At 38.8% G+C, this 14144-nt stretch overlaps 1 protein-coding gene and 1 long non-coding RNA gene across 2 annotated transcripts; one reads left to right on the top strand and one right to left on the bottom strand.

Moving 5' to 3' along the window:
• The first annotated feature begins 476 nt into the window (after positions 1-476).
• On the top strand, positions 477-2232 carry LOC122059322 (1-aminocyclopropane-1-carboxylate synthase CMA101-like). Its single transcript, XM_042622042.1, has 4 exons — positions 477-596; positions 688-819; positions 908-1068; positions 2147-2232. The coding sequence occupies exons 1-4, from the start codon at positions 576-578 to the stop codon at positions 2208-2210; spliced, it is 378 nt and encodes a 125-aa protein (XP_042477976.1). The 5' UTR covers positions 477-575; the 3' UTR covers positions 2211-2232.
• A 2369-nt stretch (positions 2233-4601) lies between these two features.
• On the bottom strand, positions 4602-6522 carry LOC122059323. Its single transcript, XR_006134023.1, has 2 exons — positions 6151-6522; positions 4602-4911 (listed from the first exon to the last, which is right to left on the bottom strand). It is a non-coding gene; the product is annotated as an uncharacterized LOC122059323 (long non-coding RNA).
• Positions 6523-14144: the final 7622 nt, after the last annotated feature.

The raw sequence follows: 14144 nt of genomic DNA, 5'->3' as shown, positions 1-14144 counted from the left end.
TTCACTTCTCCTGCTAGCATGATGCCCACATTTTCTCTCTCCTTAACCCTTAGAATAAGAGAAACTCATCTCAATTACGTCAACCTGTACATATAATAATTTTTCAGTCAACAAGCACATTTACCTAATTGATAAGAACATCTTAGACAGGTATTCCTTGGTAACTAAAAAGGAAAAAGACAGTTGAAGCAACTTTTCATTAAGATTCAGAATCTATAACTAAAAAAAAAAAAAACTATATATATATATATATATATATAAGCAAAATTCTCATTAACATTGGACATATAGTCTGGAAGTAATGAAGAATTCTAGTTAACCAAGAAGATGTAGCAATCAAACTATCTTTTAGGAACAGGATTCTAGTTAACCAAGAAGAATTCTGCCTTAGGAACAGCTTTCTAGAATAGTCTTTTACCCAATTTTAAGGTTTTTTTTTGGGTTCTGAGTTCCATAATTTCAACTCAGATACCCCTGCCACTTGAGATCGAATATCTCTATGTTGGTACTCATTTTCACCCATCTTTAAGGGAGTTGCTTGTGATAAGGTTCGGAATCCAAATGGGATCATACATATGGGACTTGCAAAGAATCAGGTTAGTAACTGTTTCATAACATTCAACTCATCACTTCTTCTCATCTCCATTACTCTGTTATAAATCTTAACTCGGTTTCTTTCATCATCAGCTATCCTTCGACCTCCTTGAATCATGGCTATCTAAGAACCCTGAAGCTTCTAGTTTCAAAAAAGATGGAGAATCCATATTTAAAGAGCTTGCTCTGTTCCAAGATTACCATGGCTTACCCGCCTTTAAGAATGTAATTAAATTCTTAAAACCTTATCTCCTCTACTTTAATTGAATTTAATTTCTAAATTGGATAATTAAGCATTGTTTAAAAATTACAGGCTCTGGTAGAATTCATGGAGGAGATAAGAAAAGCCAAAGTCAGCTTTGATCCTAAGAAGCTATTCCTCACTGCTGGTTCAACTTCAGCTAACGAGACTCTCATGTTTTGCTTAGCTGAACCAGAGGAAGCATTCCTTCTCCCAACTCCCTACTACCCAGGGTACTATTCTATTCTCTTTCTTGTGCTTCCTCTCTTATTAAGAAAGTAGATTAGTTGGGAATGACTGTGCATGCTCTTTTAGTCTACTTTGCTCTCTGCCTTTACCACCTTGTTCCTTTTTAATTTCTTCAAGATGATGTCTAAGAAATAAGAAAGCAAGCTTTAGGTTATCAATATGTGTTGAATCATATAAAAGGTTCATATATCAAAATTTGTCAATTTGATACTTACTTTCGATATCCCTCAAGGGCATTGTAATTGAAAAGTACGTATCGGTGGGCTTGATTTCTATATTTCATCTTAAGCCTAATCAGCTCAGCCTTTCCTATGGGCCTACTCATCTCTCTGAACCCAGTATTCCTATTCAGTCGATTGACCTATGTTTTCACACATTTGAAATATCTTCAACAGAATATTAGGCATTCATCTGCAATATATCCTTCTGCAATTGAGCCTTCAGGCCGACTTGGATTACCTTATAATCCTTCAATGTCTTCATGAACCTAATTGGGATCAACAAAGATTTTTAAATTTAATAATTTTTCTATCACCCAATAAAAGATTTTTAATTGAATTGATAATAAACACAAACCTTTCGAAAGGATACATTCACCTGTAATGTACTGGTCCACCTAGTCTTACCTCACGTGGTAAATGAATTAGCAAATGAACCATAATATCAAATAATGCAGGAGGGAACAGCCTCTCAAGAGGGCATAGTATTTCTGCTATACTTGCTTCAAGTTTATGAATATCCTCTGCTCGTGCTATTTTAGTACATAAAGAATGAAAGAAACCACACAGTGAAATCAGAATGGACCTAACATTCTTCGGTAAAATACAATGTAGTGCCAAAGGAAGTAATTGTTGCATTAAAATATGACAATCATGACTCTTTAATCCTGAAAATATTCCTCTCTTTTACTTGCACACATCGTAATATTTTTCTAGCATAACCATCAGGGACCTTCACTGCCTTTAAAGCTTTACAGAACACTTCTTTGTCTTCTTTACACAATGTGTAGCATGCAGAAGGAATAATTGTCTTCTTCTTCCCCTCAATCATCTGTGGATGCAGAGATGGCCGCAAGTTCATTTCCTTCAAGTCTAACCGTGCATTGATGGTATGTTTTATCCTTTAAATCCAACAATGTTCCAATGATGCTATCGCACACAATCTTCTCTATATGCATTACATCTAGATTGTGACAGATTAGATTGTCCTTCCAATATGGCAAATCGAAGAATATACTTTTTTTCTTCCAATTGTATGGTAGTTCATGTTGGTGCTCACCAACCCTTTTCCTTCTCTTCAAATTATTGTCAGTAGGAGGCCTCCCAAATGTAGGAAATTGAACACCCTCCAACTGCTCTAACACGTCACTACCTGAAGGTGACTTCGGCGGTTCCCTAAACTCGTCATGACTATTAAAGGATCCCTTATCCCTCTGAAATTTATGATTCATGTCGAGGAATCGATCCTGGGTAGCAATGCTTACCCCTATATTTCAAACAAGTTGACAATTTATTTTTGTTGCAACAAGGACAAGCAAATGCACCTTTGGTGCTCCAACCTGACAGGTTAGCATAGGCAGGAAAATCATTTATGGTTCATAAAAAACATGCATGTAATTTGAAAGACTCTTTCTTATATCCATCATAGGTGTCAACACCAATATCCCACAGTTCCTTCAACTCATTTATCAATGGCTATAAAAACACATCTATATCATTGCCCGGCTGTTTGGGACTTGGAATTAACAATGTCAATAAAAATGATGGTTGTTTCATACACATCCATGGAGGCATGTTATATGGTACCACAACAACAGGCCATGTGCTGTGCCTACTGCTCTTTAGCCCAAAAGGATTAAAACCATCAGTTGCTAGCCCAAGTCTAACATTTCGAGCGTTCGCACTAAATGTTGGATTCCGTTTATTGAATTCTTTCTAAGATTTTGAGTTTGCAGGATGACGAAACTTCCATCATCCGTGCGTTGTTCTTTATGCCATCTCATTTCAGATGATGTTGTGGATGACATGTATAATCTTTGCAGCCTTGGTATCAAAGGGCAATGGCGCAATGTTTTTGCTGGAGGTTTGCACCCTGTTGCTTCATTTACTTCATACCTTGAAGTACCACATTTACGATATAACTCAAAATTCGATGCCTCATTCCAGTACAACATGCAATCATTAGGACTTGCATCAATTGTTTTATAGGTTAACCACAATTCTTTACTGATCTTTTATGCTTCATATAAAGATTTCGGTATAGTATTCTCTGGGGGAAATGCCTTCTTCAATAATTCCAGCAACATGGAGAATGACTTGTTACTCCATTTGCAAAGACACTTTATATGGTATAATTGAATAAGGAATGACAATTTGCTGAAATCCTTACATCCTATATACAATTCTTTCTCTGCATCTTGTACCAATCTATAAAATTTATTTGCCTCATGACTTGCTCCCTCTTTGTACCTATTTGGGTCACCAACCCTAGCTGCTTTAGGCGTATTCATGCAAGAGACATCATTTAATATGTCGTGCATGTTAACTGTACCATCAATATCATGTTCATCACCTAACACATTATTGTCTTTTTCATCAATTTCCAAATAACCTTCAGTTGTAAGCATATCTAAATGTGTAACTTCACTATGGGAACTCCAGAATATATAATTTCTTATAATTTCATTACATATCAAGTCACCAAATACTTCTCCCATGTTTTCGGATATTGATTTTTTCACCATAAACATGGACATAAGATCTTCTCGCTATTGGGTGAGTTGGCAAAAGCAAAATCTAAGAATTGATTTACCCCATCTATGTATTCCTTTCCTATGCAGAACCAGGGTCTTTTGACTTTTCAACCCAACTTCTATCCATTCAATTAATACAACGATTCACCCTTCGGTATTTTTCGTCAGCCACAACACCTTAATCTACAATCTGACTGTTGTACGCGAACAATGACATATCATAAAATAAAGCATTGATAATCAGTTACTTTCTATAACTTTAATTCAAAAATAATAACCATAGGGATACAACTAACATATAGAATAACAAGCAAAATCAAACTAAAAAGTGAGAAAATGGATTTAATAACTAGTGAATTAAAACAGAACATGAATATGAAAAATAGAAACTTTGAAAAACAGAATAAGAAACCATAGAACAACAACAAATAGAAACTATGAAAAAACAGAATATGGGAAGTGGGGTCTTGACAAAAAATATTCCTTACTCTCCATTTCAGCAGTCATTACTCATTAGACATTGGATAGAAGTGGATGTCCTAATATGTTCAAGTTTAGATGTCTTTTAGTTAGTGGTACAGTGTACTAGACTACACTATCCACCTAACGACACATTTAAATACAATCAAAAAAGAAATCACCCACTTTGTATATGACTAAAGTGCATTCTCCCTTTAAAGATCATCATTCAGGCCTTTGCTTGACATGGTACCCTAAAAAGAAATCACCCACTTTGTTTTCCACTATTTGTATGGACGAAAAATGTAAGAAATTAGAGAAAATTCATGTAAAATATCATTTGCACAAAAAATTTTACAATGTAACAAACAGAATCGGATCTAGTTCAAAGCTATTAAAACTAAGGGATTTAGTCACCCTTAGATAATGATTCAATGTTGTTGAAGAACCACTCAAACATAGTAAAAAAAATAGTAGGGGAATCTCGCCTTTGTGTGGCTTCTTATCTGCTTTATACAAATTGAGCAAATATAAACACAGCAGACCATAGAGAACAATAAGACAACCGTTCTCAATATCAATGGAGACTTCTTAGGGGCTTTATGACAAGGGTATCCTGTGATGAAGAAATTATCCAAATGCTTGTTAGGGGGTTTTATAAGACCAGAATCAGATTAAAAAGTAAATAAATTTCTATCTGAAAAAAGGGAAATCTTCCATTCTATTTAAACATATTAGCAAAGAAAATCTCAATGCAATGTTCCTAAAGGAAAAAAAAAAGAGTAAAAACACAGAGATAGAGAGAGATCGGGATAGCATTATTCAAGAACTTTAAAATTCATCAAAATCATCTTAGAACTCTCCCATGAAATCATCCATAGTGTAATAATTTTTCTAACTTACACAATTGATGGGTTTCTCTTCCCCCCCTTCTCCTTCCCACTTAGGTTGAACTTTACACGCCAAGGAAACCCAACAATTTATTTAGAAAGTATAACCATCTGGCAAGATCATTGCCTACCCAACTATACAGTACAATAATCCCTCACCTTCTCTGTACATCATTTGATTAATAGCTCTCTCTCTTAGTATTCCAAAGTTTCAAAAATTTAAAAGAAGCAGCATGGATTTTCACAAACTTCAGCTCCAGAACTAATGTACTCAAGTCTCTATATACTGCCTTAGCATACCTCTGTCCCTCTAATGGGATGCGTTTGAAGATATATTTTCTATAATTTTGTGGGTAAATTTACCAAGAAATCTGGCTACAAACCAAGACATAAAATGTGTAAGCAAAGAAGTTATAAATTGTATCATCAGTTATGTAAAAATTACAAAGGGGAAGATGTTCAGACTGTCCTCAAATTCTATACATAAGCTGAGGAGATACAGACAGAGGTAATATATCAATCAAGTTACACAATGGTTACACTTTCTAATCTAATCAACATAATTTGGTCATAAGATTAGATGGTCCATTGACCGAGTACTTCAGGCCACATACAATCGTTTACCTGTGGTCTGACCCCATAGTCAAATTTCATGAAAATACTAGTTTTTTTCTAAATCAATTCTATGGGTTCCCATAGGTTAACTAAAATTGATGATGAAATAAATTATAATACAAAAAGCCACCCACAAACTCAAGTTTTGAGGTGGAAACCTGAATCAGAGACGAGACAAAAGGTAAATAAATGAAAAAAATACAAGGGAAACGAGGAGTATGAACTATGAACAGAATCAACACACCTTATTGAAGAAATGAATATCTTCGGCCAAATACCAATGTCCGAAATCAAAAACAAAAGAAAATAAACGGAGAAATAAAGAGAAGAAAGAAGACGTATAGACTTACCTGAGATGGGAGAGGAAACCGAAGGAGCTGGAGTTGGAGTCGCGGCTAGAATGGCAAAGCTGCCTTGGCTGGAGTCACGACGGCTTCCTTGGCTAGAGTTGCAGTCACGGCGGATTGCAAATCGGATTATAGAAGAAGGAAGAGAGGCAGCGGTTAGGTTTCGAAAGATATTAGAGAAAAAGAGGAAATGGGAAAATTTAGCGCGAAGACTCCTAATTTCATACTTTTCATTCAAAAACTAAAACCCTAACCATAGTGGCGATAAAGATCAGCGTCGCTGCTCTCTCAACGTGAAAACCGCTTCTAATGCATACTTTTTAAAAGCGATTTAATAAAACCGCCCCTAATTCTTTATTTTTACTCGCAGGTGTAAAAACCCGCCCCTAAAGCAGCCCCTAATTCCTTATTTGTAGTGACAAGTGAAAAAACTGCCCCTAATTCTTTAGTTTTAGTGGCAAGTGAAAAAAGCCGCCCTAAACTAGCCCCTAATTCTTTATTTTTAGCGGCTGGTAAACAAACCGCTCCTAATTCATTAGTTTTAGTGGCCGAAAATAAATCCACCCCTCAACTAGCCCCTATTGTATCGCCTTTAGAGCCTAATAAATAAAACCACCCTTATTGTATCACCTTTAGAGGTTGATAAATAAAACTGCCCCTATTGTATCACATTTAGAGGCCAATAAATAAAACCACCCCTAAATAACACCTTTTAGTGACGGAAAAATAAAATTGCCCCTAATTAAAACTCTATAGTGGTGGATTAATAAAACCGCCTCTAAAACCAAATATTTAGGGGCGGTTTTTTTTTTCCTACCCCTAAATCCGCCCCTGTTGACCCTTTTTTTTTTGTAATTTATGGCATTTGTTAACTCTAAAATTGTCTTAGCATGTGAATATGTGATAAAAATTTTCAAAAAACATTTATTATCCAAAAAAAATATGAATACATAGGTGTTGGAAGCAAAGCTGGTATGCTAGCTTGGTTAGCTGTGAAAGATACTGATCTGAGATCAGTACCTTGTTTACCAGTTAAGTTAGATTCCAATGAGGGAATTTAGTTTGGTCGTAGGAAGTAAAAGTTAACAATGGTTAATAAAATAAAATTAACTTTAAATATAAAATGTTAACTTAGGAACCTGAAATACTGGCAAGGATACGTGTTGACGGGAATCCATCGAAAGAACATCATATTTGGGTATGAAGGTGAGTGGGTGATTGTTTTATTATACGGAGTGTTTATATACTTTTATGTTTTAACATACTCATGTGTAATGTGCTAAAAACCATGTTTTGGATTTATTTTATATAAAACTATATATTGCACATGTGGCATTATTTTTCTGAGATAGATGTGATCGAGATTTTGTATATATGTAGTATTATAGTTGTGTGGTAATGGTTGCAACATTGACTAGCCTGAGGCATGGTATAGCCGAAGTGTGGATTATGGTACCATGGGATCAAAGGATAGTTTTATAGTTGTGATCACAGTTGTATGATTGGATCCTATAAATGCATGTAGATTGCATATGGTTAGGATTTACATCCTAGGGCCTATACCCCCTTACCAGTAGGGGATAATGTATTAGCTAATCCCACTCGGTGGTAGGTCGTGGAGGATTACTATGCCCGGATACAACATACTATATCCTGAGAGGGCATAATATGATACGCCGTATTGTACGCATGATTGTTGGACAACATGGGAGACCATTGAAGGTGTGGGATTCCAGGACCATGGCTGTCAGATGTTACTATTTAGGGGTTAGCTAGGGGACCAAGGTTCTTTCCAAGACTGGATGTATCCTGCTTGTAACTAGCTTGTGTCTTTGAGGCCTGGCGTACTGGGAAGGGGATACCTTATGTTGCTTATAGCACTTATACCCACTTATGGATACTTAGTAACTAGAATGGATATATTAAAGTTAAATGGATCATATGGGTTATGCATATGGGGGCATTTTGGTATGGCTTGTGTGTGTTCATGTGATTGCATCATGTTTGGATGTGTGTGTTTGCTTGCTCATCCCTCACTGGGCTTGTGAAGCTCACTCCTTATTGATTACTCTTTTTAAATGGTGGAATTATGCTGAGACGAATAGATGATCAGTATCAGTTGTGAGGTCGTGTCTATAGGTGTAGAGGAGGTGGTCTAACCCTCATCACTCTCACCTGTGGGCCACCGCATCCTTGCTCGAGGACACATAGGGGGCCTATTTCATGGGGCAATCTGCCTAGGGTATGTTCTAAGAATTAAATCAAACATTTAGAGTCGCCCTAGAGTCAGGGCCTAGGACCTAGGATGTGGGTCCAATCCGTCAGGACATATAAGAGATTGACGAAGTCTGATCCAGAGATTAGGACAAGTGCCAGGTCACAAAGTTGGGAAGGTATTAGGCACTCACTTCACCCTATTGAACTGGTCTTCCTATTAAATGCTAGTTTTCAAATATTCCCCTTTTTATGTCCTAACCCACATGCATCACTATACTATACAATTTTATACACATGTTGTATTTAATGTAAGATTTACATTGTGACTACTCTGTTAGAAAATATACCTTACCTTGACCCCTATTCTGGGTCAAGAGGGGACAGACCCCTACTGATGCTTCGGTGGCTCTCATGTGGGTCCCTAGCTCAAACGGGACTACTTCGGCTATTTGCTCCTCCTTCGGGGAATCTATGCCTTCAGTAGCTCTTCAAGCTTTGGCATGCTTCTCGAGGGTGGGAGGTGGAAGAACTTCTTCACCTCACTCCTCTCTCTTCTCCCTTTTTCTCACTCTCTTGGAATTTTCTCCATATTTTTCTGTGTCTTGGAATTTTCTTCCTTTCTTTAATGTGGGAGAAGAAGACCCTATTTATAGGTGTCAACCCCCACCCTCTTACGGCTCTCAAAATAAATCCACAGGTTAGCAATCAAGTCCTCACGGCTCGTATGTGTTAATCTTCTAAAAAAGGATTTTTTTTTTCATGTTTTAAATGCACTAAACCTACCATTTTTATTTAAAATTGATGGGTTCATCAAAACATGGACGGGCCCATCCCTAAAACTTTCCAAAAAGGTAAATTATTTTTATGAAAAATAATTTTTATATTTTTTCTCTTTCCTTTTTTGGTGAAGCCTTCAAGGGGCCATATGGAACCATATGGGGCCGAATGGGTCCTTTATGGGCGCGTATGGCTTCCCAAATAGGTTTGGGTCAATCTGGGTCAAAACCGATTTATCGATCCCCGTTTCAACTTTTGGGACCAATTCCAGGAGATCCGTTGGTCCAATTTTCACATGTGATATACCGTCGGAATATTCTTTCTGAGTACTATCTAGTGGTGTCGGTTTCAAGCTCCTTGTTTGCTCAAAAAAATCGAGGATACAAAGAGGGGACTTTACCTATTTGCCAGCCAGGGGGTGTTTTTGACAATCCTTATCCATGTCGCTCACGCACCAGCAGGGATTACTTAGAACCAATTCGTCACTATATAACATACTTGAATGTAGTGCCACATGATCGGGTCCGAAATTATCCTTGGAGCCGGATTAGGGTTTCAGGCTATATTAGGGTTCGAGTTGATTTAGGCCACTTTCGTGTTTGAGATTGGATTATGGTTTTGGGTTGATTCCCAAGTTATTGCCATCATCTAGATCGTCACCAAAGGCCTAAATTTCCTTCCATTTTGAAGCACAAACCTTAGTTATTCCCTGTGGATCATCACACCCTTTTATCTTAGTAGTGTGTCACCTTTAGCTGATCACTTCTCAAGGGCTTCAATAGCTGCAATCGTTCCATTAACCAAAGCTGGAATATAGCTAGACATCCTATGTAGTAATCTGACCCAAATTTGTCTTTGTAGTTCATCTCATCAAATCCTTGGAAGAGTTCTGCCAAGATGGTAGGGACTAAATTGCATCCTTCTCTCAGCTATCTCACAACTTCCATAATGACGGGGTCTTCCCCTCGTCTAGCTGTGCGCAGGAGATATCGTGCTGTCATGCAGAAAAGATAAGTATTGACCCAATGTTGGCTATAAACTCCATCTTGTAGTGGGTTTATACTAGATGCCCCTGACACCTTCAACATGTCGACCTTTCTAAAACTCACGAAATGTACCATTTCTTCCTTGTTCCATCCGAAGAAATCCCAGATTTATTTTATGTGGTCCAACCTTAATGAGGGGCGGAATAATCTTCCCTCGGGAGGTTAAAGCAGGCAATCTTTAAACTCTTCTATAGTGGGACATATTTCTACCGTGCCAAACCTAAACACATGATGTTATTTGATGCATCCAATTTTGCTCAGCACCTACATATTCAAAGATTGTAACAAGTCCAACTCTTCACTGTCTATCTTCAAAGTCCATTTCCACAATGTCTCATCCAGAGAGCCCATGTTACCTGTAATTGTCCCAATGGGTTAGAAACAACCTTTAGTAAAATCATACACCCAGGACTCAATAAGGCTTTTATCACATTATTTATTGCACGGAGACCATCCTAGCAAGGGTAAGGAAGGAGCTGTCCTTGACGAATCATACCGGGTGGCGATTCCTGACAAGGTTGAAACTAGAAAGAGATTTGAAGGATCACAATGGAAGAAAGTGACCTGATGATCAGTTTTTGGATGGCAATTCTTGGGGGACCAAAGCAAAGATGATCTTATAGACACTTTGGCCATTAATTTGGGAAACCTTTGCCCCTTCTTTTTATTTTATTTTATTTTATTTTTTGAGGTTATTGAGACCGCATTTGCATGTATTGAGTTGCCTACATATCCCTAGTGAGAAATCAGGTCTGACATAGTTCGGATGCTTCACCCTAGACATAATATTTCTTGAGTTGGTCCATGTTGACTAGCCCTAGTACTTCTTCTCCATTAAGATCCATGAGTCTGATGGCTTTTCCTAGTAATATTTCTTTGATTGTGAGTCGCCCACTCCAATCTGGCCTAAACTCCTCTCTTGGTTCATTAAATAGGAGCCCTCTCTTCTCGGAGGACCATTCGACCCTTCTCTATGTCGTGCGGCTTCACATGCTTGTTGAAGGCCCTTGCCACCCTTTGCTAATACTTTTTCAGGTTGTCCATGGCTTTCATCTGTTTCTCATCTATGAGCTTTTGCCCACTCCCCTTTAGGTAATTGGTTGTCAATGAGTACTCTTAGTGACGGCACTTGAACTTCTATAGGTAACAAGTAATATTTCCTCAACCCTATAAACCAAAGTGAAAGGAGTTGCCCTTGTAGAGGATCTTATGGAAGTCCGGTATGCCCATAAGGCGTAAGTTAACTTATCTACCCAATCCTTGTGGGTTTCGGCTATGTTTTGAATAATCACCTTTATGTTTTTGTTGGCCGCCTCCACTGTCCCATTGGTCTGTGGTCTGTAAGTGGTGGTCTGAACTTTGCATAAATCTTATTGGCCTTACACCAGAAATGTGACCCTTGATCTGATATCAGCTCTTATGGTACTCCATATCGGCAGATAACCTTGTCTTGGATAAATTTTGCCACCTTGGCGGCCATAAGCACTGCATATGACTACACTTCAACCCACTTGGTGAAATAATCAATTGCTACCAAGATGAACTCATGTCCATTGGATGCCTTGGGATGGATCTTTCCCAAGGAGCTCTATAGACAGGATGTGTATAATAATGGCAAAGATTTGGCACTTGTGCCACTGCCTGACGAAATCCACACAATTTGCCTCCATTGTGTTCCAATAATATCCCAATCATAGGATCTTCTTTGCTAACATCCTTGCATTCATGTGAGGTCCACAAAGGCCCTGATAAACTTCTTCCATAATAGTCTTTGCCTATTTTTATCAACACAGAGCAACTGTATCCCGACATACGATCTTTTATGTAGCAATTCTCTAAGTAGAATAAGTTGGGTGGCATAGTTTCTCAAGAACTTCTTTTCTCCTTCTGTGGCTTTCGTCGGGTAATTTCTTTCCCTGATATAGTCAATCATCGACGCAAACCATGATATTCCATCTATTGTAAGGTCATTCACAGCATCCTAATATATGGTATTATCCCTTCCTTCTACTATAAATGGTCGGACTTTTGCCATAGGATTGCACTCCACCATGGATGCCAATGTGGCATGGGCATCACAAACCGGTTATTATCTCTTTGAAAATACTCAAGAGATCTTGTCACACCCCATTCACACAGAACTGGACTGGTGATAGGGTTAACTCTGATTAACCCAAACCTGCCAGGATCATCTGATACAATATCCAACCACAGCATACACACAACTAAGAAAATGTTCAACAGTTCAGCGGAAGACTTAATTTACCTATAAATACCCCCAATATACTTGATACCCAAATTGTAGTACATAGTTAAGTACATGTGGGCTCGCAAGCATGATATTTACACAAAAAGAATACAATTTACAAATCAAGTACACAAAAGGGATCATCAAAAGAATAAAAAAGTAACCCTGTATGGAGTCACTTCTGTGGTCCCACAACACAACCCTCACACGTGTAATCCGTGCCGTGCTCATAGTCCTCGGGGACCCACCAATCCTCCTCGGGGAATTCCACTGTGGGGCCCGACCCTTGATGTTCAAGCTGGTGACCTACAAAATCGTCTAAAAGAGGTGCACACGTAAGATGAGTTCACTAGCTCAGTAAGTGAAAAGGAGGACCACACAATAGTCCACACAACAATCACAACCATATGCACTATATGCTATGCAATTCATTTTAAATCACATCCACCTAAACAACATTAATAAGTCTCGGGTTTAGTGCTACTACAACCATAGTGCGCGTATACTCCGGGTACGAGCCGTGAACTCCATCCAGCGATACGCCCATAGGGCTGTCGGAGAAGGCCCACCGTGAGTACTCGAAAAAGTAAAGCATGCCGACCACCGGCTCTCAACATAAAAGTAAATGACAGAAAATAAAGGTGCTGACTCTAGTAATTTAAAAGCAGTACGATTGGCCCTCTTGAATATACCACCAAGGTTACCGACTGTCTTAATGACGAGCCGGGCATATGTCTAACCGCCACAGTGACCCGACAACCGTGACCACTGCTTCCCCCCCAAACCCAACACCTCAACCCCTGTTGAGAAGGGTCGTAGTACGGGAAGATGATAATCCTAAACCGCATGCTCCTATATGACATAGTACGATTGCATAGTGCCATCGCGTCCCATTCCATGGGCCACCAAATACACTCGTTTCCAAGCTGACTACAGCAACTAGTCTATTAATGCATTATGCACAATGATGTCATCATTCATTACATAATCATATCATCATTTGACATTGAGAAAATACACACAACACATGTCATAATAATACGAGGATGGCTAAGCTACATATAATTTGCATGATGATATGGCTAGTCTAGATACAATTTAATGAATGCCAAACAAGCCTTAAAATAAAGCCAAACGTCCTCTCCCCACTTACCTGTTGTGTACAAAGATTCACGTCCGGTACGGGTGAGATCTGGTGTGAGAAGCGTAAGTTTTGGTGAACCTATCATAAGTGAATGGGGTTAGCATTTTGCCACTTTGGGGTCAAAACTAACAAGATTTGATGACAAAATCATGTTTTGAAGCCTAAAAAAAGGTCGCACATCCGTATTGGGTCCATTCGAATGTAAAAATCACGTTGGGAGCCTCTCGGGTGGGTCGGACAGCCCCACCTGTCCTGACCCACCGGTTATGACCGACGAACAGGTCGGCTCACCGGTAGGGGCCCACCGGTGCAGGTCGAGGGCCTGCTAGGACCGACGGGTAGGTCAGCCCACTGGTAGTGCTAGTCGGTTGGCCCCGAGGCCCTGTCCTCTCAGGTGGGTGCCCTCAGGCGGGCCATTTGGCCCACCGGTCTTAGCCCACCGATTTTGGCGGAAAAATGCCATTTTCCCCGAAACCTTCCCCAACCTTTGGGAAAATCAAATGGGGCTTTTCCAAATCCATTTTCCACACATTCAAAGTCTCATAAGATGATTCTAACCTAGATC

The sequence above is a fragment of the Macadamia integrifolia genome, chromosome 13 (genome assembly GCF_013358625.1).
Source record: "Macadamia integrifolia cultivar HAES 741 chromosome 13, SCU_Mint_v3, whole genome shotgun sequence".
Taxonomy (NCBI): domain Eukaryota; kingdom Viridiplantae; phylum Streptophyta; class Magnoliopsida; order Proteales; family Proteaceae; genus Macadamia; species Macadamia integrifolia.
The sequence above is the reverse complement of the archived record's forward strand: the minus strand, read 5'-3'. Positions and strand labels throughout refer to the sequence as shown.